The sequence below is a fragment of the Panicum virgatum genome, chromosome 9K (assembly GCF_016808335.1).
Source record: "Panicum virgatum strain AP13 chromosome 9K, P.virgatum_v5, whole genome shotgun sequence".
Lineage (NCBI taxonomy): Eukaryota > Viridiplantae > Streptophyta > Magnoliopsida > Poales > Poaceae > Panicum > Panicum virgatum.
In genome coordinates this window covers 46073973-46101019 of record NC_053144.1, presented here as the reverse complement: position 1 = coordinate 46101019, position 27047 = coordinate 46073973, and the positions used below count along the sequence as shown (strand labels likewise).

Below are 27047 nucleotides of genomic sequence, written 5' to 3'. Positions count from 1 at the left end.
CTGATCATTTCTCGGACTGGGCTGAAAGAAACCTGATACTCTTTTCTTCAGCGCGTACCCGGCCCGACCCGATGATCGGGCTGGATTTTTTGGCCCAAGCCTGACCCAACACATGGTCGGGTCGGGTTCGAGTTGAGTCGGGCCAAATCCAATTTTTTGTGTACAAAATTCGGATCAGGTCGGGTTTCGAGTCAAAAAAATCGGCTCGTGCCCGGCCCCTTGTTTTAGTGGGTCGAAAATTTTGGCCTGAACTTAGCCCACATATTAATTGGGTCGGGTCAAGTTTTTTCGAGCGGGTTGGGTTGGGCTTATTGGGTCGGGTAGCCCTTGGTCAGGTATCACTAGACCTGATCAGAGCCTTCCAATCCAACCCAACAAACTTAACCTGACCCGCACTGAAAATACCTAACCACACCTAGCTAGCCCAGTAAATATGTTGGGCGGGATTGGGAGGATCCTCTCCAACCACTTTTTGTGAACTTTTTATGAGTTGTGCTAACTTTAGGTAATTGGGTTGATTGTGTACAGAACATTCCATAACTTGAGCACATGTGGTTAACATCAAAATAAACATTTGTTACTTTTGAAGATGAAGACTCCTATACAGTTAGACGTGATCTCCTGCTAGCTCTGATGAGCAACGATAAGTCTGTGAGAGCTAATTTTGCCTTCATAAGAAATAAAATCTAGTGAAAATAAGGAACATTCAGTTTGGACCATAGGAAAGAATTTGGCAGAGTTGAGCCCCCGGGCAAGCGTAAGTTTTCCTCGTTGACAGCTTCAAGAAAAGGGTTGCAACATCCTGCTGCCTGCCCACTTTGTGATAGGTTGAGAAAACAATTGACCATCATTAGTTTCTTACTTTTTGTCTCGCCAGATGTGGTTCTTTATTCTGCAGGAATTTGACCTACAAGTGCCGACTCCAAACCTTGAGGATGAAAATTTTGATGATTGGTGGGCAAATGCAAGTGGAAGGATGTCTTGTCAGGTCCTTAATGGGTTGAACTCTATTGAGACTTGAATTTATAGAATCACCACAATCAATGTGTGTTTGATGGCGCTTCGCCGAGTTATCTCTAACATCATCTCAACCACCTTTGAAGACCACCTTTGAAGATCTGCCAGCAGTAGCCCAGCTGGGGCTCTAGCGCCTAGGGACAGTTAAGAGTTTGGTGACTCCTTGTCCGTTTTAGTTTGGAAAGAGAGTCAGTGTTGATGTAAATAAAAGGGGTTACAGCCCCTTTATAAATGTAATGTTTGGGAGATAAACGCCCCCCATCCCTCCCCTGCATGTTCAAATTTTTTGAAATAGACCGAGCTTAATGTAACCAGTTGAGAAAGATCGGAAGATCACCACCCACAGAAGGTCAGCACCGAATTTGATATATGTTTAAGATGTTAGAGGAATGGGACGGGTCACAGAGCGAGTCTCAACTTCCAGCTTAAGTAACATAATCTGCATCCGAGAACCACCACCTAGTACTTGCATGGAGGGGTGATTTACATAACCATCACGGTTGACAGGCCCTCAGTGCAAGGTGTTCTAACTATACAATATCCTAAAACTCCAACAGTAAAATTAAAGCCAATGTCTTCAGAATTCTAGACGATAGTATAAACAAATGTACAAACAGTAGACATTTTCCTAGTGGCCACCATCTGCGAGACCAATTCCATCATCCGCGCCTTTCCCTCCACAGGACCTTGCCACTGACTCGAACAGCTTCTCTATCTCCGGCGCACAGTGTGTAAAGGATCTAGTCCAAAAGCTGTAGCGTGGGTTCTGCAAAAAGAAATAAATTGTTCATCTCGAGATTCACATATGCACGTGTTCCAATTTCCAAATAGTCAAGGTAGCATACCTTTATCAGCTCAATGAAAGTAATGAGTAATCCCCAAGGATGAGGACGGTTGACAATTAACCTTTCCAAAAGAACTCTAGTTATCTGCTCCTGGACAATTTCCTATGTTTCAATTGTGTACTTTATCAGAATGAGATTACGATAAAATAATCGAACAAATGAGAAGGGAGGGGTTTAATTACCTGGGTTGCCTCGGCAAACAAGTACAGAATGATGAAGGAAAAGTAGTGGGTATGGCTATTTGGGTAGCGAAGCTGGTTAGCAATCGCATTGAGAATAAGGTAGCGACCTTCTGTATCCATAGTCATTACAAGGTTTCTGAACAGCTCAGTAGCTGTTTCAATCTGGAATATATCCATTTGAGGACTTTGGTTAATTTGTGCTGATGCCGATGCATTCGCCTTGTTTTGCTGCAACTGCTGCACAGCCTGCATTTATAATTTGTGCTTAGATTATTAAACTATGCTTAAGTGGTACAATTTGGGCATGTCATAACTAACTATAGATGCATCGTGCATAAGATAACTGTACTTGCTCAAAGACAGTAAATTTGGTATAAAACAAACAGGAAGAAATTAGCCATAATCCATAATGAATGTAAATTAACGCAGAAAAATGAAAATAGGCACAAGAAAATGTAACATCTAGAGTAACATGATACGGAAAAAAACTCAATTCGTTAGCTTGTAGGATAAAATATACACTGAGAAGAAAAAAATCTAATTTCAATACACCTAAACAATATAATACAGAAGGAACATGATGATCGAATGAAGGATTTCACAACTTCTTTTTTCAGGTAGGTTTCACAACTGACCTGCATACCAACGTAAAGGACAAGTGAATTAACTAGAGGAACATTGTAACGAGTCCCTGCAACATTTGCCTCATTTTGTGGTAGCAACAACTTCTGCTTTAGATCAGTTAAAAAGAGGGAGCCTTCTGGTCTCTGCAGAGATGCAAATTAGAGAATACATTAGCTACTCCATTCTTCAAATTACAAAACTCTACTTCTCATAAATGCAATAGATCAGTTTAGAAGGTTCCTAGGCTCCTAGCACTATCCAATAAAAGTAGAGAATTATTCTGTATTGCATATATTGGCTTTGCACCAGAGGTATACAAAGATATAATAAGCGCATAAAATACAAAAGAAGAGATTATTGCCATCCACCTTTAGGTATTCATCAACCTGAGCTTTCATTTGCTTTGCCTTCAAAGCACCATCCACATCAGTCATGATTCGAGGAGCTATTGAAATCTCCGCTAGCAGATCAATCTACATCACAAGAAAAAAAAAGTGGAATTGATCAGACATATAAATGAATGCAACTGTAGCAATGGAAGCACAAAGTCTTCACAAGTGGCAAAAACCTTTAAGTTAGGAGTGGAGGGATCTGGAAGTCTCATATTGCGTGGAAAGGCACTAAGAATAACATTACGCATTTGAATACAGCTTGGCGGAATCACATCACAGAAACTGAAGTGATAGTCACAAAGAAATTCAGGGAAATCATGCAGTAGCACAAGCAGAACTCTTAATGTTCCTTTGTACAAAAGGAGAATCTGCAAAACAAACAACAGAACAAAGATCACAATGCAGCAAATAAATGAATAATAAACCAAGAGCTAAAACTGAAAAGGCAGGAACAAAACTTACAGGTTGTCCCAGTTCAGCATTTCTTAAGTATGGCTCCATGAATTTGAACAAATCAACAAGCAACCTCTGAAAAAACGGCCATCCTTTTTGCAAATTGCACATCAATAACTTCGGCATGAAGCATCGGTGGCTCACCAACTCAAGCCAAGCAAAACTATAAGGAAAAAAGAATTAGTTAACAAGCAACAAAACAGTATAATCATGTGGTAACTTGCAACTTCTTCAAATATTAAATAGCATTTATATGTTCTTCAATTCCAACATCAGTCGTTAGAAAATATTTAGTGCCCATAAACATGCAATGGCAATACTGTTTCATGAAAAGGAAAGCGTTGACCATCAAAGAAAGCGGGAAGTCAAAGAATTCAGAAAATAGCCAAGTGGGATCAAAAGGGCATAACAAACCTCCAAGCTGGAACTCTCAAGGGTTGCAGAATATGGAATGCATTTGCAAATGCAGTCAAAACCTGGAAAAACAAACTGCATCAGATAAATTGTCCAAACAAGTTTGGAAATGTGAAACTGCTTTAACATATAAAATTAACAGCATATACATGCCACATTATACATGTACCTGAAAATTAGTGCCGTCATGGTGAAGGTCAGAAGTAGTAAGCTCATTTAGCCAATTTATAAACAAACGAAAATACGGCCGAGGATTGAAAGAAACTTTCTTTTCTTCAGCATCTTTCTGAATGATTCTAGCTGTCACAGCAAGAATCTGCACACAAATATCAAGGGAAACCCTTAAGCAAATACCAAAAACATGTTCTTCGAGAGCATCCTTAATTCAGGTAAACCACTGACCTTATGGAGAAGACTGCCTTTATTTGGTCCTAAATCCACAGACTGCTGAAAGAATACAAATTATTAACAGCAAGTACGATTTATCTAGAACAGATTATATGTCCAAAGAAACAAAAGTATGCTTCCCACAATACAAATTACCCTTGCTCAGTTATTATCAAAATCCTTTTGCTGTAAAATCAACTTAAAACATGTTCTATGCAATTACTTAGTAAATAAAAACACTTGAACGGAAATGAACATGTTTCATTCTCTAATGAAATATTCAAAGAAGTTCAGTAAAAGCACTTGTTAGTCTTCGATGCTGACACATATAGGTTTATAGTTGTTAAATCAATAAAGCTGTTCAAAGATGTAACTTAAACTGCATAATCCACAAAGACAGTTAAGCATAATTTTCAGAGCAGCAATATTTGCACATACATTCTAAAGTATTCATCAACAAAGAGAAAGGGTGTTCTACTTCTATGACCTTCTATTACCAAATACATGATCTCATGATCATGTATCTCCAAATACAGTAAATGTAACCATGAAAGTTTGCAGATTCTTTCCATCCAAAAAAAGAAGAAAAAGAAAAGTCACAACAAACTTTCCCGTATATCCACATTTTACTAGTTCCGTATGAAATTCACCTTCACGTCATATTTCACTTTCACTCGTAAATAAATACTGGTAGAAGCAAATCCAGATTCATTTAAGTGTGTTTTACAGCTGACACAAACAGTTTACTAAAGTGCCAACTTTAGCATGCAGCTACAAGGCCCAAGAAATTAGACAGAATGTTCAAGCTGATTGTACCCCAATAGTAAACTGGGCATATATGCACATGTACTAGAGTTGACCAAAACTGTATTCTTGGTTTTTACATCATAAATGGAAGTATTCTGCACGTGAAACCTATAATCAAGTAAAACCAATGCACAGAAATCTAATACACTCTAGAAGTTATGCGTGAACAAATAGAACAGAGCTGAACATACTTTGACAACTGAAGCCACAAGTTTTGAATATGAATCAATTGAAAAATATGAAATCTGCTGTTGCGGGGATGGTTGCTGAGATAGTCCAGTAGGAGCAATGGTTTGCTCAGGCACTATAGAGTGTGCGATAGCAAGTTCCTGGACAATTTTATAACATTAGAACTCCAGAATCATATGGATCTGTAGAAATATAAAACAAGAGTAAAGGAATTACCGTTAGACTAAAGAAGAAACGGTCAGTCACATCATCTCCCTTCAGCAAGCCATTCTGTTGCAACTGCACAATGTAATGACTATACACTGAATCACCCATAGCAGGATGATCACATATTTGACACCACTCAGAAAACAAGACTGCAACCTGTGAACCAATAAATTAGCATATTAGCTTTCTATGAAGCTTAAAGCTAAAATGTAATACCAAAATAATTTTGAATGATACGTAAACCAATCTATGCATGGTATTTAGCATCTGGGATAAAAAGCAGTAACAAAAGTATACACTCAAAACTATAAGGTTTGTTTTATACTTGATAGTATCAAAAAGGCTAACTAAAATCATGTTACGAATTCAGTATATTGTTGCAACACCATAAAAAAATATTGCAGAACATTGATGGTAATTCTTTTTTCGCTTCCTGATTAAAGAAAAGGATAGTTCAATGTGTTTCATAAACCTTATCCTGAAAATCAGCAGCACTAGCAAAAGCAATGCCATCAGCATTATCTTCTTCGTTATTCATCAAAGGACGACCAGATAGAACCTGCCACCATTCAGGAGAAATTTATCAGTGTTGGAAAGAGCATATATTGCTAGACAATTAATGAAAACTTATAATGCTATTCAGACATTTTTATCTCTCGACTGAATAACCTTTTCATCCTTCGAAGCAGCATAATTAGCATTGTTGTTGAAGGAACTCCTTGCAATTTCAATCAAGTGCTGCAAGGAATCAGGTGACCCAGGCCTCGTTGCAAGCTGTAACAAGCATAATGTTACTGACAAGCCAACTATGAGACAAAACCATAACACATGCACTCATAAATACCTTCGACAAGGCATCAACAACATTAAAAAGCTCGGAGACACTACTGAAATCTTGGGTAACCAATGTCTGGATGAGTGATATAGCAAATTCCGTTGCAGTCTCTGAGGACAAGAAAATGCAATCCACAAATACTCAGTGGTCAGAATATTAAAAGGTATGCAGCAGCATATATATTACTTAAAATTTTAAGAGGCGCACAAGATTTCGACATGCTTCAAATCAGTATGTGTACTTAAAAAGCATAACTGCTAAAGATATGCTAGGGCATTGCAGTCTGCACCATGACAAATTAAAGTCAAACTTGCATGGAGATAGACCACATTAAATTCTCTTTCATTTTTCATAACTGGTGATCCAACAGTCGCCCGTCAGAAGCAAGTGTTGGCATGTAGCACATCCAAAAGCACTATTGAATGAGTCACTGAAGAATCAAAGATTGCAAGAACTAGAGATGGTGCAGCTTTACTGTGCTACACGCAAAAAAAAAAGGAACTACAGAAGGTCGCATGTAGTCTCTCGTTTCATGTTCCAACATCCCTTAGTATCATGCAGTATAAAACACGATTATGCATACAAGTTGTTTGGGTTGACAGACAAATAGAATACAGTTATAAGGATAAATAAGGATCAGGTTTAGGTGGTAAGTAGTGACTCTCCTCTCTTGCCAATATTATTAAGTACTACCCATCACTCATGTACCAGATTGCCCAATTCAAACAGCTATGATTATGGTATCAGCAAGGGTAAAGGTCTGAAGACCAGGATAAGGGTGGCATCGCCCTCGTCAACACCTACTTTGATTTTGATCACAAGGCAACTGATCTGTCAGGCCCTAAAATTTGCTTATTTCTAGCTTGATTACGAATAGAATACAAAGGGCCCATATACAGATTACAAGCTTTGATGCCTAATAAGATAATAGTTTCTACAACTATAGAATCAACCTGATCTCTAACTCTAATTTCCTAAAAAAAAAGGTCATAACATTCCTAATTAGATAATGTCTACTACCTCATCTGACTTGTTCCAATTTTTTGGCTAATTCAGAACCAAATTGCCACAAGGAGCTAGCCCATGATCATAACACAGCCCATAACAGCTACTGATTAGGCAAGATGTTTTTGCTTACATACTTAAATTCTACATGAAGAACAAATATGTTGTGTTTCAACTTACTATTTCTTCCACCATCTATAAGCTTTGCCAAATGAACATTATACTCCCCAAGATTAAGCAGATCAGAACGAATAAGTCCAATAATTATGTCCAAGTTAAATTTCTTCTCTTCATCTGAATATATTACCTGCACAGAAAGTATAATTAATAACAAAAAAGTTCCAGAAATAAACTGCAACAGAAACTACGCAACAAATCCAAATAAACATACGGAACCAGAAGATTATACTTTACAAGAAAAGATAGTTCTAAAAGTCACTAGATGTATAGAGACATGCAACTACAACTATATAAGTCAGGAGAGCTTGAGAGAAAATCGGATAGTGGTCAGAAGGTGATTGCGGATGCCACATGGATCATTTTAGTTATCCAGATCAGTTTGTTGGAGTACTGACACCTGAGCATTTTTAATTTACCAAATAGTTAAAAAGGGTAAACTGACTAGCTTGCACCGGCTAGGGTTCTACTAGTTAGTATGTCTAATTACTCACTGTTAGCCTACTAAACCGCATTTTTTAGGTCTAATTGCTGAATGTTGGCCTACAAAAGGGTTCTGCTAGAACATCCATAGATCTAGTGTCAGTTCAGTAGAAATTAATACCTCCATCCCGCAAAGAATGCAATCCTGGCATTCAAAAAATGTCCCACAAAGAGTGTAATTTTGTGATTGATTTGTCTCGTTTATGGCCTGCATGTTTAATTGATTATCGGTGATAGGGTGCTTCTGTGATATGTGGCTACTGGCTAGCGCAAGTGAATTAATTTGTCTCAGCCAAACCAAAGGCCAGTAATGTTTTCCAATGCAGGTTAATTAAAACAAATCTGATTTCATCTAACTCTAATTCTATGGCTGATTGATATCCCAATCTCTCTGTAGGTATCTTTTCCTGGGAACTACCTGACCTCCAAAGTAATGCCAATATCCTCATGTCTAGTAGCACCGAAGTGGCACCTTGCATACACAGTTTTAGTTCTACTAAACCTAAAATCTTTTTTTACTTTAGAGTCTTTGGCCACTGAATTGAAATATAAAGCCCAGAGAGAAAATTACCTGAGTTACACAGCAGTAAAAATATCGACAACACAAGTAGAATAGAAGAAAAGACAACAGAATCAGATCTTTGCAAGGAGCTAGAAGTGACAACGGTAGAATAAAAGGAAAAGGCTACTGCAGAGAAACATACCCAGCTCGTTAACTCTTTCGCAACAAGTTTGCAAACATCACGCACTGCAACAAGGGTTGCTAGAAGCCATGTGACAAAAGTGCTCTTTGAAGCATTTTCATATAAACTTCTGAAAACCTGGAAACAGAACATCCCAAAAACTCAAGGAAAGAGAGAATGTATGGAATAAATTCAAACTTGTAATATAAATGATGACACACCTTCTGTGCAACTGCTAACGCAGCTTCATCCCGACTGACGCATCTGAGCAAGATATCAGGAACTTCCGCAATAACAGACTAAACAAAACAACAAACATAAATACCGCGGCATAAAAAAAACAATAATCTTCAAGAAAATGTATCAAGCTACCAATAGAAAAAACAAACTAAATTACATATAATATGAAACCCCTCAAAAGAAATATCCAAATGTGTAGCCACAAAGCTGACCTGAATTTCTGCATCTTTTCCATTATTCGCAATCAAGGTTTCCAGCTGCAGAGAGTATGGGGAAGTTGTTTAGTGATAGTGTTCCCCAAAGGTGCACTCTTAACATGGATGGCAGCTAGAGCCAAAACAAACAAAGCAAACGTAACAAGGTCTAGAAGTGAGGCTTTTGGTTGAAGATTATTTGCATATAGCAGATAGAAGAAATGACACTAAGATCCACATGCAAGGTTCCTAAGTAGAGTATTAGTTTGTGTGTGTGAGGGGGGTTTGTTTCTATAGGCTTTTGTTCCCCCTAATAAACAAATCAAAGCCTTTGTTCTCTGGGAGTTCTCACCCACCTTCTTCTCAATATATTGATACGCAGATCTCCTGCGTGTTCGAGAAAAAAAAAAGGTTCCTAAGTAGTCAGCAGAACGCATGGACAAATATTACAATACCTTGCTGGATTAACTTTAGTACCTAACATGGTGACATAGATCATGGCATCCCTTTATGATACCAAATTGGATTAGATACATTACCTACTTATATAAAAAATACTATTACCTTCTGCCAAACAAGCTGATATCTATCCAGCGCATCACCAGTATTCAGCAGTTCCGGAAAAGCAGATCCTAGACGATTAATAGCAACTGCAGGCGAAGCCTGTATTGCAGCACCTATATCCTGAGAGTAGAGTTATGAAAGGTTTAATCAAACACTCTTCAGTATACATCATCTGAACACAAGACTAGAAGACTAGAAGTTACTAACTTTAGTTGCAGTTGCTAATTCTCCCACTAGAAGGTCGCCAGAGGCCATAGGCGGAAAAACAGAAGCAACATTTGTGATTCCAGAAACTTGGCCAGAACTGTCGGTTGTGCTAACTTGAGCAGAAACACTGCAAAAGGATAAATATACATCTGAACAAGGTGCTTCAGTGTACAGGTATGAAAAAACGGGAAGTCCTCAGGCTTACCAAGAAAGTTGTGTAGTAGCAGAATCCGTCTTGTCAGGTATTAATTCTGTTGACTGATTTGTAGATGTGAATGGGGCAAATTGGAGAGTTGAGAAACTACTGGAGGCTGATGGTGCTAAAATTGGGCCATGAACTGAAACAATAGTGGAATCAGGTGGGGCAACAGGCACGGTTGTAGCAGGAGTTGTTGCTGCAGCATTTTGACTGCTCTGGCTATGCCAAACAGTGATGAAGTCCTGAAATTGACAATGAAATAAGATGCAGGTGCTTGGAACAGAAAAATTGATGAATGTGAAGAAATTGATGATATGCTGCTTCACCTCATATACTCGCCGTTGGACAGCAGACAAGTTACCAGAAGGTTTTGGACGAAGTACATCGGGGACACGTGTAAGACCTTGAGTATAAGGGGAAACATCATAATACGCAGAGCCCTGTAGTTCCTTTTGTCTCCTGAGTTGTGAAAAAGGTTGCTTGATGTCTGCATCAATCATCTCAATGGCCTGCAATAATACCATTGACACAGTGATGCTGCAGTGGAAATCTCATTGTTTGCCTTATACAATTATTGTAACCATATAAAAGTAAAAAGATACCAAATAATAGAAGTTATGAAGACAAAAGAAAGAATTACCGCATCATGAGAAAAAAAGATCTATAAATGCCGAAGAGTTACCTTGCGTGTTGCCACAGTCTCTGTTAGAGCACATCCAAGATCCAGATTATCATTAACAAGAATTTGACTAATTTGTTCAGTGGTTTCGCTGTTACTAATCAGGTTCTGAACAAGACTTCGAAGATGAGATAACAAAGCAACGCGAAGAGGCTCCTGCAACCCAAGACAAAAGGTGAATAATCTTTGGTTAGAACCAACTAGAACAATATTAACCAAGTTGACTAAAAAAATGGAACTTGGGCACAGCTTGGCAGTCCTATTATTTTTTAAAAAGATGTGACCGAATCTAGCAACACTTAAGAATAAAATACCAAAATACCTTGGAAGTAACATGGGCTAAACTTCCTGCTAATGTACCAACCATCAAATGTGCAGCGCGAGATATGGTACCATCATCAGATTCCATTGCATAATCCTACATGTAAGCAAAAATGCTAGTATGTTACAAACAAATCCACCAGTAATACAAATATCTAATGCTGATAGGCGATTACTTAAATTTATAAGATGTTTACCTTTAGAATAAGCTCCTTCGTGGTTCGGCTAGCTATCGTTACACTTCTTTGAATGACAGGACCTATAATCTCCTTAATAGCCTTATCCAGAGCCACATCCATGATTCTATGAATATCACAAGTGTTGTCAGATGAGCACAAGAAATTACAGTGCAAGATAAGCTTATATAGAGAAACATACTTGCTATACTGCAACTGTGGACCAAGAGAGTTAAGCTTTTCGTTGATTCTAAAATATATATCGGCACGTGGGATTGCTGCCATAAGCTGCAAAGAATTCATTCAAGGGAATAAGCATACAAGTATTTTTAAACTAAAGAAAGGGAGAAGCTGGAAATAGAAAAGAAACAAGTGCCGACCTGACTCAGAGAAAACGGGGATGGTGATGGCGTTTGAGGAGGTGCAACCTGGGTCAGGCTGTGAGAGGTAACCTGTTCAGGCATTATTAAAGCAACCTTATCATCTTCAACCATGCTGTTGGAAGGTAGGCGAATGGGTGCTCCATACTGCACAACAAAAGTACTCTTAAGTGAATCAAAACATTAGAGTACAAAAGTCCGAAATTTTCACCAACTACCATGTTCCAAATAGCAAGCTATTGTTCAGCGGAGTGCACTGCTCAACTGCTATAGCTCCACTATAGAGCCCGCTATATCCTGCTATTTAGTACAACGCCGCTGTGGGGGCAATTGGCCTCAGCAGCTATAGCCCGATATTTGGAACACCGCTGACTATAAGAGCAGTAAACCAACCTGGTTAAGCATATTTGGAAGGCTTGTGGCACGTGAAGTGCTACTAATCTCAGGTTGGAGTTCCACATGGCTCATTGAAGGAACGATACCAGAAGAGACCTCTGCAGCTGCCGATGTTTGAGATGTACTAACATCTTTATTTGAAAAATCTGGATTTCCCACAACTTGACGAATCCGATCTTTAAGAAGAGAAGATGGTTTTACATCTTTCATGTCAACACTGAGATTCTTAAACAAGACCTAAGAACAAAATAATCAGAATTAGAAACCATTCTCTTAAGCAGAATATGTCCCTTAGTACCACAATTTAGAATATGCACAAACCTCAATGTCAAACTTCAAGTTCATTTTGAGATTTGGTAGGTTATATATTTCAACAAGTAGACTAAGAATACCCATTGTCCAAGGATTTGGAGGTCGATATGCTATACTTGAATGGCAAGGCTCAAGAATCTGGAAAAAAGACAGTATCACAATGATAACCAAAATAACAGCTATGCTTCTTTATTAGCAAAAAAAATGAGGTAAAGAGCAGAACCTTTGAAGTAAACGGAATGACCGCAATCATCAAACCCCTTTCATAAGCCTGAAATGGGAAAATTGGTAGAGTATGTCAGGTCAGGAAGAAGCATTATGTTTAAAACATACTACTTCATCTTCTTGACAAGTGTCATTGCACAATATTAACTTAAAAATTAAAACACCATTAATTCAGCATTCAATAGAGATTCCAAATGTAAACTGCAGCAAGAGATACACAGGAAGTAAAAAAAATTCAGATATTTGAAGGTTGTGCAGCAACTAACAGCAACAGGTACAGGTTATGGTATGAACATGGCAAAGAATAACAGAATGATGGGAAAAAAGAAAGCTGATTAAAATCAAAGCACATACCTCAACTATTAAGATTTTCGGGTCGATTTCCTTCGCTCGTAATGTTTGATTCCTACCTATAGTGAATTTTCCAAGCCAGCTACCAAGATTTTTTAGCAACGAACGCTCTTCAGAACTAGATTTGATAAGATCTGATTGTAACAAGACCTGTTGAAAATGAAATTTAGTTTTCAAACAGAGCATGACTTGATTAAAATAAAAAATAAAAACAAATATAACCGAACATGACCTTGCAGTTCTCATATGTAGCTTTCATTATTTCCTTATTCAAGGATTTTGAGTTAACCTTGTCAAAGAACTTCAAATACAAGTCATGGAAATTTGGTTCGATGCTAGCCCTGCAAAGATATGCGCACGATTCTGCGACTGAACACGTTTTGTTGAATTAAGTAAAGGAAAGTGCAATTGTATCATCAAGTGTACCTTTTCATGACCATGTATTGCGCAAACCAAGGATAATACTGCTCCTGTAAAACCTCATTAAACTCTTTTGCTTTAGCCTCTATATTGGAAGTGGAAATATTATTGATCATGAAGAAAATTTTGTCTTGAACTTCAGATGGTGGGGCCTAGGTGACAACAGAAATGTTAGCCTAAAATCAAACTCATTCACAATCTCACAGAACGTTAATTCATAAAAAATAATAGAAACTATACTCAATGTCCTCAAAACCTAATCTATTGGGCCCTCTAGGTATTTAAATTAGCCTAAAATGAAACTCATTCACAGTCTCACAGAACGTTAATCCATAAAAAATAATAGAAACTATAATCAATGTCCTCAAAACCTAATCTATTGGGCCCTCTAGGTATTTAAATTAGAATTACAAGGACTCAGGCGTGATTCACCCTAAAACTAAACATACCTCGATTGGTGTATCTCTTCGTTCAGCTGCAGCAACAAGAGTCTCAATATTTAAAGCAGCTCCAAAACCTGTAGTGTAGGAAGGTTGTCGAAGGATGCCTGGAAAACAAAGGGGCATATCACAAATCCATCTATGCTATATATTAATGGCAGAAAACAACTACAGTAGTAAAGTCAGCTAACACTTTCCTGGTTATTATTTATACTCAATATATGAGAGAAAATAACCTGATGGAGCTGAACTTCTAGATCGTGGAAAACTAGAAGGTTGTGAAAGACCTGACACGGAGCTAGAATGATGTGGAGAAGCTTGAGAGGACAATGACACAGTAGCCTGCGCATGTTCAGATTTTGCAACAGATTCAGGAAACCATATTTATGAAACTTAATATTCAAGATATGCGGAAGTACAGATTTATGCAATTGTCAAGCAATACATGACATGGAAATGTAACATCCAATACCTTTGGATTAGAACCCAGATCACTAGAAGTTGAAGCGAGAGGTGGCTGGCCAATAGGCATCATGGGTTTTGCTTGACTACTATTAGTTGAGCCTTTGGACCTCTCCCCTAGGAAACCTTGGTTCCTCTGTTGTAGTGCAAATGAAGAAATCGTCCTATCTAGCTGTGTTGGTGTCGAATTTATGAACTGCCATGATGCTTCCGAAGACTGCATACACCACAGATTTGTTTCAGAAAAAAACAGTTGAATGTTTCCTGCTTGACTTTTCTTCTCATAACCCAAGGAGCAACGAACAGGAATTTAGATATGAATATACCTCTATGTTTTCGATAGACTGTGAACCAGAACCCCGCTGATCCACAGGAAGCATAGGCCCCAAATTCGGCTCATTTTGACTCAATGATATTTTGGCAAGTGCTTGCTCAATAGCAGAAACTAATTCAGCATGTGTTCCGCGAAGATGTGAAATCTGCAGTATATGGTTGCAATACTGTGGCCACTCAATTACTCGATCCATAAACTGCTCCAACGCTGTTGTACCAAACATAAACATCTGCAACCATTATGCCATAAGATCAGTTCCATATATAACTTGGTAAAGGCGGAGAGAGTAGATATAACCGAAAGAAGAAAGTAACCATAGACAACCTTTGAATCAATAGATTTACGCAGGGCATCAAGAACACCGCGTAGAGCAATTCCGAGTGCAAGGTGGGCCACAAGTTGATGCTTTATGACAGAGCCTATTTCCAAGCAAGAAAATAAAACAGAGTCAGCTTGGAAAAGCAAATAGTGACTTCAGTGCTACCGCACAACACATTTCATGCAAGGCATTCAAGACAATCATGCAACATTCTACCCTGTCCTACCTAACCTAGGAAAGATCGATGACAAGGTAAACACCAATACATAAAAAATCAAAATCAAAGAACACTAGCAGGTGATTTTCTATGAAAGCTCATCACAAACAATGCTGGGAAGTCCTCACCCAACTTATACGACACAGATGCAAGCAGAGCATGTGTGTGGGACACAAGCATTTCCTCCACGAGCTCAAAAGAAGCATTGAAAAGACACCAGAGTCATGAAAAGAAAACGGAATCATCTAAATCATTTATTTCCCATAAGTCATAACTGCAGCACTAGCTTCCTAAATCTCTCTCTATTATTTCTAAAAGCAAGCAATGTTTCCTTGGTCCGTCAATCCGAATCCTAATCGTAACCGGGACAAATCAATCGAAATCGCAATCAAAACACGGACAATCAATGTCTCGCACAATCATGGCATGGCCTGTACATGAAGTGCACGAACACAAAGTTGATGGTATTAGTAGGTCTATTATATTACCAGTAGCAACGCACGGGCACTATGCTAGTACTACAAATTAAAAATACAGTAACAAGGAACAAAGACCTAGCTTACAGCTTTGCATCAAAAAATATTGAAGCTAAAGCAAAAGGCAAAGCTTTGGTAAACAACAACATACAGGAAAACATTGCAACAATTAGTAAATAATGTACTATTCAATGCCAATGTGTTTCTAAATAACCTGAGCATTACAAAGCATGAAAAGCCAACACATACCAAAAAGCACAGCAGCTAATTTAAGTTGTGCATCTGGATACTTTGGGAAGAACTTGTATTCTTCAAACAAATTTGAGATCATGCAGTTGAAAATTGATAGCTCCCTGCTTAGCCATAATATCATCAAATGAAATCAACATTAGTAATTGAATAAACAGAATTGACAGAATTCAACTTTAAAACAAGTCATCATTGAAAAAAAGTGAACAGAACAAAAGATGTAGTCAGTCATCTCCGGAATATAACTCAGGCAGCTAAGTTACATGATTGCCCAGCTCACTCATAGGTTGAAAGCAACTTTATTAGGAAAAACTAAAATTTCCAAAAAAGTAACAGTATAGCAGCATCATGTCAAAATAAAGATCTTGGTTACGTTAATAAGTACAAATACAGAAAGCCGGAGGAACAAAAAGAAATAATTAACGCCACTACACAGTATGCCAATAATACAGCACACCTCATTATATATCATTTCTTAGTTATCTCCTCCAATTAGTTTTTTTATGATTCGCACATTTGAGTCAGAGGCAACAGATTAATCGAAACAAAGATCAAGTATGGAAAGTTGACAAATGAAAAGCACCTCTTGTCTTTAGATTCTTTGAAGCGTAAAAGCATTTGTATCATAGCATCAACGCTTATCTGTCCAGCAAACATCTGTTGAAAATAAATATTTGCCTGAGCTTCAATGTCTTCCCCTACATCAGGAGAGGGCATGTCCCTTCCTACATCACCATGATTCCTTGATTCATACACTGCTTCAACTCTCCTAAGTTCATCCACTAGTTGGTTAGACAACAGCTGCCCCGAGTGAGAACGAAGAACCTGTATTTAGTACATCATTTACTCATATGTTTAAATTCATGTAAAAAATAAGTCGATAGACCATAGCTACAGCACGAAAGGAAAAAAAACTGATACCTTTATAAATACAGGGCAACAGTCCTGGCAGATACTTGAAATAGTAACTTGAGGATGTTGAATGGAACCTTCCGCAGCACCATAATTTGTGCTTATCATAATTTCTTTCAAGAATTTAACACATTCCTGGGAGTATAGTGTGTGCTAGCATGTAAATCATGATGCCAAGCTGAACTGAGAGTACAAATAAAAAAGGCAGCATATCCACAAGTACGTAGCGTGACAAGAGGAAAAGTCATGTATTACCTCAATAAAAGTTGCTCTTTGTGTACTCAACTTTTCAGTCAGCCATTTCTCCAGATTGCTATGATCTTTCCTAAAGGCAGCTGTAGCAAGTCTAATGCTAAAAGCAAACGGGGTGGAATCAAGGACAGTGGCCAAGATCTGTCAGGGGGAGAAAATGGAAAAGGTTAGTGAAACAAGCAGTAACTCGCTAGTATCAGATCAAGTATTCTTGCATAGCCAATATGAATGCCATATCCAACTACATTAATTGTATAGTTTAGGCTAAAGTAAAAAAATTCTTCAAACTGAACATCACATAATTGGCTAATTGATATGTATAATTAAATGTTTAGGACTTTAATCCACTACAAAGAGTTAGCGGCAATCCAAGGTTGCTTCTGTGAAGTGTTTAATTTTAGAAAATCAGCTGAAGTGGACTTTCTTTCAGCATAGAACTCCCTCTCACGCTAGATATATTATCAATTCATAAGCCATCATGAGTCCTCGCATGTAAAATATATTTCAAATCCATCATTGCAGTCTAAACTTTAAAGACTTGTATATCCTATCCTCATCACCACTTTAGTCAGTTTAGTTTGCTCCTCTCCGCGCCACCATGGCTTAGCAAAGCCATACTATTACAATATTTTTTTTCTTAGCTTTCCCATAATATTTTTTTCCCGTAGTGTTTCAAACAAGTTTAGCAGCCTAGTTGCAATTAGCATATCCAATTGAAACCACCCATGTGATAACTACAAGTTTAAAGTCTAGTATGACAATATTCACAATGCACGTAATAAGATACTCAGTAAAAAGTTGTTAGATTGCATGCAAAACAGTAAACATTTTACTTCCAACAAAGAAGAGAACAACAAAAAAGGTTGAACAGCAGCCAGCTCGCTACATAAGGTTAGGTTTATATTACTGTGTTACCTTTAGGTCTTCACATATCTCAACGGTTCTCAGAAGACAATTTATATCAGAATGAGCATCAACAAATCCTCGAAGAGTAAGGTAAGGGTTGATATGCCAGAGGTAGTTCATAAGACGGCTGTGTGTGTTGTTCTTTAACATAGCAGGAAAAACATGAGACAATACTTCATGTTGAATGAGATTATATGTAGTCTGCAAAAGATTATTAGAGTTCACAATGTTAAAAAAAATATGCATTACTCAAGGATGTGGCCCACAAATATGATTTGTTTCAAAAACTTAAGGACAGAAAACATACATTGATGTGGCTAACACCGAGAAGCAACACTTCAGGACAATGAATCAGGGGATAGTCAAGCATTGTACGTACTGGCTTTGCATAGCCAAGTTCAGCAAGCTGACATAACACCTCAAGAAGGTCTAGGCAGTACCAAGCCTGATTGCCTTGGTTAAGAGTTCCCAAGTCTGGAAAAGGCTAAAGAAACGAGAAAGTATAAATATGCACGCATTTTCATTGAGAAATAGAAAGGTGACAATATGATAGGATAAGATACCATCTTCTTGGTACAATGTGTGAAAGTAAATGTATCATTAGGCGAAGCCACTGCATGTTTCAAGAATGACAGTTGTCCTTCTGTATTCTTCCACAATGATCCACAGATTGCATGAAGTGGGAATGGGTCCTACATGATACGATGAACAAATGATCCACAGATACAATGAACAAGTCAGCTGAGTTGATCAGAAATCGAGTATTGAGAATCGAGAACAGAAATAATTGTATACCTTGCAAGCCCGAGAATATATAGACATCAATAAACGGAAAGCAGTTTCATCAGGGATATTAAAACCCTCATGATCAAGATTTTCCATAACATGCGCCCAGTTAGTTCCAGGTGCCTGCATTTTGCAAGTATTGTGAAAATAAAGAAAGGGGTGTGCAAATGAGCAGAAAAACAAAGATAGTAAAGGCTCACAATTTCATTGATTGAATCCACAAGGACATCTATATTCCAGGCAGTCAACTGAGATGAATCAACTGTTTGGCAGTTCCCAAAAGCAGAAAGGAATATGGAATATGTGTTTTGAGTCTCTCCAACACCGATACGAGTGCAAACAACCGCACCAAGTAACTTAGAGATTGCCGTATCATCAAGAGGCTCAAAGTGCAATAGTATCTCTTTACAATGAGCAATATCATAAGCGCATCCATATCCCAGTTCAGTGATAATATCAGGGAGGCTTATCTGTTTTCCAATTTCGGATAGAAGGGAATCAAAATCATCATCTAAGCTACCAAAGCACAGCTCCATATGTCTGTACGACACCAAAAGAAAAGGAAGCAAAGAAAAACACGTGAATAGGGCAGCATGATACATGAAACAAACATATATAAATGAGGTGACTATGAAAACCTTGAAGAATTTGCTTGATTGCTATTGGCTTCCTGGAGTGAGACAGGAACATAGAATGGCCTCTCTTTCGGATTTAGTAGGGAGATAATGTTAGTAAAAGAGTCCAAATGCTTTGAGAGGCCACCAGTCTGGAGAAGAAACACCACAATCTCCTGAATCCGTTCATTTGATACCGAGTGTGCATGACTTGAGCATAGCTCCTCAATTTGAGCAATTGTAAACTTCCTCCCTGCATAGCAAGAATTAGATGAGCATCTAGATTGGGACAAGTAACAGTTTACGAATATTTAAACGGAAAACTTTCCAAAATACAGCTATTTACCTTCCAGATTCAAGTCTGGATTTTCCGAATCTGACAGAGCAAGTCCAACTCCAACCCTCTCAGCTGCGGATAGCTCAAGTTCATTGGACAGTGTTTCAAGGAACCCATCATTGACAGGTATTGTGCTCACTACTTCATAGAAACTGGTGCTGAAGTAGGGTTTCTCCAAACAATATCTGAAGATGGTGGCTACAAGAGGTTGGGGATTCTTTACCCCACCAACATTCAGCAGCAATTCGTCCACACAAACTTGAAGCAACAAAACGCACCCATCAGGACTGCAATCCGCAAGCTGAAACAATAATAATTAGTAAGAAATATGCCAAGAGTGTCTTCATACCTAGAGCAAACAAGGATGCATATGCATGTTAAAAAGAAGCGATTAGGGTAGCTGAATCCAGAAAAGCCCTATAACATTAGATGCGTTTCTAAGCACGGGATCGACAGTAGGGCAGTGGGCAGATCATACCAAAACCCTAGATTATTCCTACCATTAGAGCCGTTTCTAAGCGGGGGATCAGCAATGGGTGGATCGTTTGCCCATCCTGACGAGCGAAACGGTCGTGCAAGCACAGCACAGCGTGTCTAGGGTTGGGGCTGGGCAGAAGATGCTGGAGTGTTACCTGGCAGAGCTCGCGGTAGATGGGGTCGAAGGTGGACTCGTCGGCGCCCTGGATCAGGGCGCGCACCTCCGCGGCGACCGCGGGGTTGAACGGGATCATCCCGCCGGCGTGGGAGCAGGGAACGCGGGCGGCGATGCTAGCTAGGGCTGGATCGCTGCTGGTCTCTGCTTCTGCGAGCGCGAGGCGGGGAGAGAGCGCAGGAGGCGAAGATGGCGTCCGCTGAGTCGAGGGACGGGACGGGATGAACGGTGGGGAAGCGAAATGACGGAGGAGCGCACCGGCTCGGCCGTCGGGCTAGGTTTTAAGGTTCGGATGTGTTCGCTGGCAGGCCGAACCCGGGACGAGATGGAATCTGATGCTGCGTCTCGCTGAATGACGAAACAGACTAAATACTGTTGCACTACCGAGTGGGCCAGATTGTAAAAAAACAAATAAGAACAGATGGCCCATTTTTCTGCAGTTTTTTTTATTTCTAAGGAGTTCAACTGTTGCTAAACTTGGGACGTCTTTAGATTACAGATTTCCATTTGGCCCGCCACCCGCGAGCCTTGAAGCCTGAATATTTGGCCCGGCCCAAACCTAGCGTGGTCCGGAGTCCTTCGAGCCCAGGCCACCACAACTCGGTACTCCGTGTCGGGCTTGGATGTAATCCTAGCGCGTAGGGCGGCCCGACACAACCAATAAAACAACGGTCGGCTCAGTTTGGCTAACTGGGGTTCATCTACTGTAAGGATCGATGGACCAAGATGGGGTGAATTGGGCCTTTTTCAAAATTCTAAGATAGATAAAACAACATTAACCTATGCAATGCTAGTAAGGCTCAATTCACCAACCGGCTAAACAAAGCAAGCTACACAAGCTAACAAATATATGAAACTAAGTAAGGTAAAGCTAAGCTATGATCTCTAAGGTCAAGCACATGAAAGATTGCATGAAAGTAAGTGCTTGAAAAGAGAGAAAGTCCAAGAGACAACCGGATTTTTTTCCCGTGGTGTCGATGTGTTGGCACACAACCCTAATCCAGGTTGTGACACTAACTAAGAGTCTTGTTACCTCCCATGTCACCGAGACTTGGGCGCTCACTAAGAGTCTCCGTTCACCATCCCGGCGTGGTGGAGCTCAAGCCACGTACAATCTTCTTCTCCGGGCTCCCACAATCCTTGGCAAGCTCCGCGAGAAACACCTCGATCACCAAGATCGCCTAGGTGATGCCAATCACCAAGAGTAACAAGCTAGGGCCTTCACTTGAGCAAGAACCGATCACCAAAAATGGATGCACACAAGCTTCTCTCTACTCAAGTCCTTTATCTTGCTTCTTGATTGATTGGATGAACAAGTATGTGAAAGATGAAACTCAAGGTGGCTCTTGACTATAGTATGAGTGTTTGGATGTTGCCTGGTGTTAAGAGTGGCAAAATGACCCATTGGAGGGGTATATATAGGCAGCTCACACGAATAGAGCCTTTGGAGAAAAGCTGCCAGAAAACTGCGTAGCGCCGGTTAATCCGACGTACCTCCAATAGTCAGCGTCGGTTTAACCGATGAATGTAAACTGCCCCTTCTGAAAACTAGCCGTTACAACTTGGGCAGATTAACCGACGTATCATCGGTTTAATCGGTGAGTGGAGTTGTCCTCTGATCAACTGAAAAACCAAGTCTCTGGACAACTGCACCGACGTTAACTCAAAACCATCGTCGGTTTAACCGGTGAGTACAACTTTAGAAATTCCTGGAAAAACCATCTCACTGGTCAATTGCACCGACGTCTCAATTCAAACATCGTCGGTTTAACCGGTGTATAGAACCTTAAAACACCCTGGAAAAACTAACTCTGGACTAATGTACCGACGTTCAATCAAACGCGTCGGTTTAACCGGTGTATTGACTTGTCCAGACTCTGCTGACTTCGTTTAACCGACGTATAAAAAATTGGAGTCGTCGGTTAAACCGGTGTATAGACTTTTTTCCTGATTTTGCCTTTTCTGATTTGAGTCTTGAATGAAATCCAAATATTCTTGAGATATAAGTTGAGAACCACTTATTTGAACTTCTGAAAATCTGAGTGACCATAGTGTGCATCCATTTTTGATTGACCATGTCCATACTCAAGTTACTTGGCCTTAACCCCTCTTAATAGTGCGATCACTACAAAACTATAAAACCTATACTAACATAAGTGTCCTTCTCAACCTTATGACACTTAGGACTAGAAAGATCCTTAGTCTTGACATATAATTGAGTTGAATACCGAGATCGTCTTTTTGAATAATGAAATTGAGGGGCCTCTTTTGACATATGACCAAATGAGCGATAATGATCTATTAAGCTGCACAAACTCATTAGTCACAATAATGGTTGTCATTAATCACCGAAACATACCTTGAGGGCCTAGATGCTTACATCTACCCCGTGCCGACCCCCACCGTCCCAACCCAAGCTCATCTCCCCCGTTCCCCGCCGCCACCTCGCCTTCTGCTCTCCGCTCTGCGCGCAAGCAGAGGCCAGCCGGGCACGGCAGCGGCCAGCGGGCGTGGCACAATAGGTGTGACCGGGCGGGCATGGCGTCAACAGGCACAGGTGGAGGCTAGCAGGCGCGGCGGCGGCCGCAACAGGGGACAGTGGGCACGGTGCAGTGGCCGGCAGGCGCGGCGCAGGGAAGCGCAAGTGACGGTCGGTGAGTGTGGCTGTGGGGCAGGAGCGACGCCAGTGGGCAGCGGGAATAGTGAACGGTGCGGCAACCGGCAGTCAGCAGCACAACATCGAGCGCACAGGCAATGGGTAGCACGGAGCAACCCGTGCTTTTCAAGCCGAACCAGCACGAAAATGAACCCGTGGGCTCGTGCTTGGGCCGAGGTCATAGCACGACGGGCAGCACAGCATGGGCCGTTAGCCTGGTCGTGCAAGGCTTAGCCCAATCAATTTGTGCTCGGGGCAACTCGGGTCTGTGCCTAGCCGGGCCGGGCGGCCCAAATGGTCAATTGCAGTATAGCATCTAAGTTTGCCATTGTCTTGTTTTGTTTCTGAACCTCCATAGCTTTCTGAAACAATGCTAAATTGGAAATACAGAAAGGGAAAATAGACTTCAGTAGAGGTGAAAGCTTTCGTTGCCTCCATGGTCATCATTCATCAAGAAATGTGAAGCTATAGCCATTGGTGGCAAGACTAGTTAGCCTTAATAACATACTCCTAGCTGTTTAACTGAAAAAATACAGTTAGCCTTCCTAAAGGCAGTTCATGAGATCTCAACAATTAAACAACATTGATCCAAATCAAAATATCACAACAGACATGCTCACATGCTTAAACAAAGAAAACAGAACTTTTCTGGCAGTCTACTCAACTTACAGATTGCTAGAACAATCAGACAGCTAGAAGGAATGCCACGTACTCCTTACTGCACCAATATGAATTCATCATTGCAGTAACATTAGCTGCAGTAAATCTAACAGTTTCACTGCTCATCTGCTAATGCCTCTAAGAACAAGGGAACATAAGGAAAATAGGTCTCCGAGCAATCATGTCCAAGATTGCGGATGACATGAACTTCCTTGCGGTCCATTTCATATGCCATCAGTGTCTTGTCCGTAACACCCAGGAAAACAGCGGACGGTCCGCTAGGAAGCGGCGGACGGTCCGCCCAGTTAACATCCAGATATATTACCTCCTTATGGGACCCGCATGTCATATCGTCTTTCCTCCTTCTCACGTCGACCAGAGACGAGCCCCGCTCGTGGTCTCGCGCCACCGTCGCCCCCTTCCGTCGATCTCCCTCCTCCGGCCACCACACCTCGATTCCTTGCGCGAGCATCGTCCCCAGCACCTCCTCCACCTTCCCCAACCCCCAGCCCGTCTTCTCCCGGCCGGAATCGCCCCAACCGCCGCCGGTCACCATTGGAGCCCGCTTGAAGCTTGCTCCACCATCGATCTGCTTCTCCGGTCATCCTCCGCCCGAACCGACCGCAGGAATGGATTCGTGGTGAGTTCCTTGTGCTCCCCGGCCTTTTTCCCCTTCCGTTGTGCACCGCCGCCGCCGCGCTTGCTGCCGCCTGTTGTGCGGTGTCAAGGGATATGAGTCACGGACGGTCCGCCTAGGAGGGCCGGACAGTCCACCGGTCAGGTTAGAAGTGTCCAGAGACGATGTTGTCTCTGGTGGGGTTCGCAGGATTGAACTGCGGACGGTCCGCTATTGGAGAGCGGACAGCCCGCCGTAGAGTCTAGAGTTTTGTCCAGAGACATTATCGTCTCTGGTGGTTTGACAGAGTAAAACTACGGACGGTCCGCCGCGGACCGTCCGCAGTAGAGTTTAAAATTTGTCTAGAGGCGTCATTGGCTCTGGTGGTTTTGGGAAGTTAAACTGCGGACAGTTCGCTATTTTGGAGCGGACGGTCCGCCGTATAGATTTGAAATTTGTCCAGAGAGGTTGTTGGTTCTGGCGGGTCTGCAGAGTTGTACTGCGGAAGGTCTGCCACTTGGGCGCGGACAATCCGCAGGGAATTCCAATTGAAGTAAAGTAGTTACATCGTTGAGCTACCCTCAATTATTTCATATGGATTCGTGTAGCATCCGCCGTTGAGGACGTCATGTATGAGGTGGTAGCGGCACCAAAGGAGCAGTCGGATCAAGCCCAGGAGGGGAGGCGTGAGAACCCGGGCCAAGGCCCGTCTGACCCCAGTTCTGAGCAACAGCCACAAGGCAAGCCCCGGTGCACATCCTATTAATTTAAATTATGACACCTATATATGTATTTATTACTTGTGCATTACGTTTAGGAGTTGTTTGAAACCCTAGTTGCATGAACCCTAGGTTTCCTTGAGTTATACTAGTATGTATATGATGATAAAAATGCTATGCTAGATAGGGTTAGGTAGAAGTCGAGTAATTTTTGGTTACTCGCGAGATATAGGATAGTTTTATGTTTTCATATATGCGTTATTCATCTTGGGATGAAAGTCTTGGAATGAAAGAATGAATAGAATCTGAGACCGGGCGGGAGAGGTGTAGTTCCGCCTGTGTCGGTTAAGGACCGAGCCGTTGTTGGCCCTGCTGATCATGTTTGAACTGTACTAACCACATGCCGGGAGTAGGAGGTAGTCGAAATCGGTAAGCCGAGTACTGCCTCACTTCAAAAGTACAGGACTCCTTCCCACCCCTTAGGGCAAGTCGAGTAGTCGCGGAGAATTGGGATGCGTGTATTTACTTTTGGTGGTCTCTCGTTGAGCTCGGTTGACTATACGCTGGTGGGGCGGTCTTGTAGTTCGAGGCGGGGAGGGGAATGGTTGGCTCGTATAGTCCAACGGGGCAAATGCGTGCCGTGTTGGTTAGGTCCACCTTGCAAGGTTAAATCGAATCGATTCGCCGTCGGTCGTTCTCGGATATGAGCACCTTGATCACTGCGTCGCATCGTAGTGTTATGATGGAATGATCAGTATATTCATTTATATATGTTAAGGATCACATTGAACTATTATGGATTGCACCACTATGTTTGCTATAGTTGGTTTTAAGCAAAAATTGGGCTATAGTTAAATTAAATAGAATCTGGAGCTAAAAATATGGAGATTAAGGGATTACTTTAGTCGCTGTTTTCTGCAAAATAACCACCAGCCAAAAGCCTTACATGTCTAGATAAGTGGGCTAAGTTATACCCACTGGTCGGGTAAGCCTTGCTGAGTATTAGTATACTCAGGGTTTGTAGCCACAATTATTTCAGGGCACCCGAACATTGACTTCTGCCCCTGCTGCGTTAAGTTCATCCATCGGGACGCAGAGAGATGGGAGGTTGTGGAGCCAGACACTTAGTTAGGGGTCGCCTCGGCGTATAAGTGTGGTAGTCGTAGACACTTACCTCTATTCGAAACTTAGCTCAGTAATGTAAAGTTTGTAAATTATGTATGTTTTAAACTTGGTTTGTAAAACTTACGGTTGAGCCTTGTATATATTGTTGTATTTTCAAATATATGTCGTGTTTGTACTATCTACGCCCACCTTCGCGTGGGACTATCGGTGCTGTTTCGATCGGGACGTGGGTTGAGAAAGAATCGCCAAATTAAGCCGTTAAGGCAATGCACCCGATGTGTTCAAATGATGGCCATTACGCTTAATTAGAGTTTTAATTTGGCGGTTCCGTCACATTGTCCCACCCATAAACAAAGTAAATCAAATTGCATTCTGGGTGAACTGTAATCACTATGTAGTCCAACTTAAATTGAAGGTTCTTCCGCCCAAATAGAAAAATGACGGAGAAGCGTGCCGGCTCGGCCGTCGGGCTAGGTTTTAAGGTTCGGATGTGTTCGCTGGCAGGCCGAATCTGGGAGGAAACGGAATCTGATGCTGCATCTTGCTGAATGACGACGACGACGACGACGACGACAACAACAACAACATAGCCTTTTTTCCCAAGTAAGTTAGGGAAGGCTAGAGATGAAACCCGAAAGAAAAAATAAGTTCAAGGTTCAGGCACATTGATAGCTAGTCTCCAAGCGCTCCTATCCAAAGCTATCTCTTTAGAAATATTCCAATCCTTAAGGTCTCTCTTAACCGACTCATCTCACGTCAGTTTAGGTCTACCTCTACCCCTCTTTACATTATCGACCCGCTCAAGAACCCCATTACGCACCGGCACCTCAGGAGGCATTCGTTGGACATGTCCAAACCATCTCAGCCGATGCGGGCAATATCGTAAAAAAAACAAATAAGAACAGACGGCCCATTTTATGCAGTTTTTTTATTTCTAAGGAGTTCAGCTGT

General features: G+C 40.9%; 1 protein-coding gene across 6 annotated transcripts; it reads right to left on the bottom strand.

Annotated features, from left to right (window-relative positions):
- Nucleotides 1-1355: 1355 nt before the first annotated feature.
- Nucleotides 1356-20577, bottom strand: LOC120651701 (CCR4-NOT transcription complex subunit 1-like). Of its 6 annotated transcripts, none has more exons than XM_039929296.1 (51): nt 20301-20574; nt 19678-19969; nt 19356-19584; nt 18918-19257; nt 18727-18840; nt 18495-18623; nt 18239-18415; nt 17941-18132; nt 17029-17166; nt 16783-16908; nt 16445-16686; nt 15862-15965; nt 14925-15019; nt 14593-14829; nt 14277-14483; nt 14041-14146; nt 13814-13911; nt 13371-13516; nt 13177-13285; nt 12948-13094; nt 12592-12639; nt 12378-12506; nt 12054-12293; nt 11661-11807; nt 11483-11568; nt 11302-11407; nt 11106-11201; nt 10787-10939; nt 10431-10613; nt 10111-10346; nt 9906-10032; nt 9699-9818; nt 9153-9197; nt 8922-8999; nt 8722-8838; nt 7538-7664; nt 6362-6462; nt 6163-6291; nt 5990-6076; nt 5527-5673; nt 5313-5450; nt 4330-4371; nt 4097-4243; nt 3928-3989; nt 3523-3676; nt 3237-3428; nt 3037-3141; nt 2680-2811; nt 2045-2290; nt 1863-1964; nt 1356-1783 (listed from the first exon to the last, which is right to left on the bottom strand). In XM_039929296.1, exons 1-51 carry the CDS (start codon nt 20397-20399, stop codon nt 1646-1648), a joined length of 7287 nt encoding a protein of 2428 aa, XP_039785230.1. In that variant the 5' UTR covers nt 20400-20574; the 3' UTR covers nt 1356-1645. The 6 variants fall into 6 exon arrangements, with proteins under 6 accessions (XP_039785230.1, XP_039785233.1, XP_039785228.1 ...); XM_039929299.1 differs by having other exon boundaries at nt 1363-1783; nt 6187-6291; XM_039929297.1 differs by having other exon boundaries at nt 1366-1783; nt 4330-4374; nt 6187-6291.
- Between the last annotated feature and the right edge of the window lie 6470 nt (nt 20578-27047).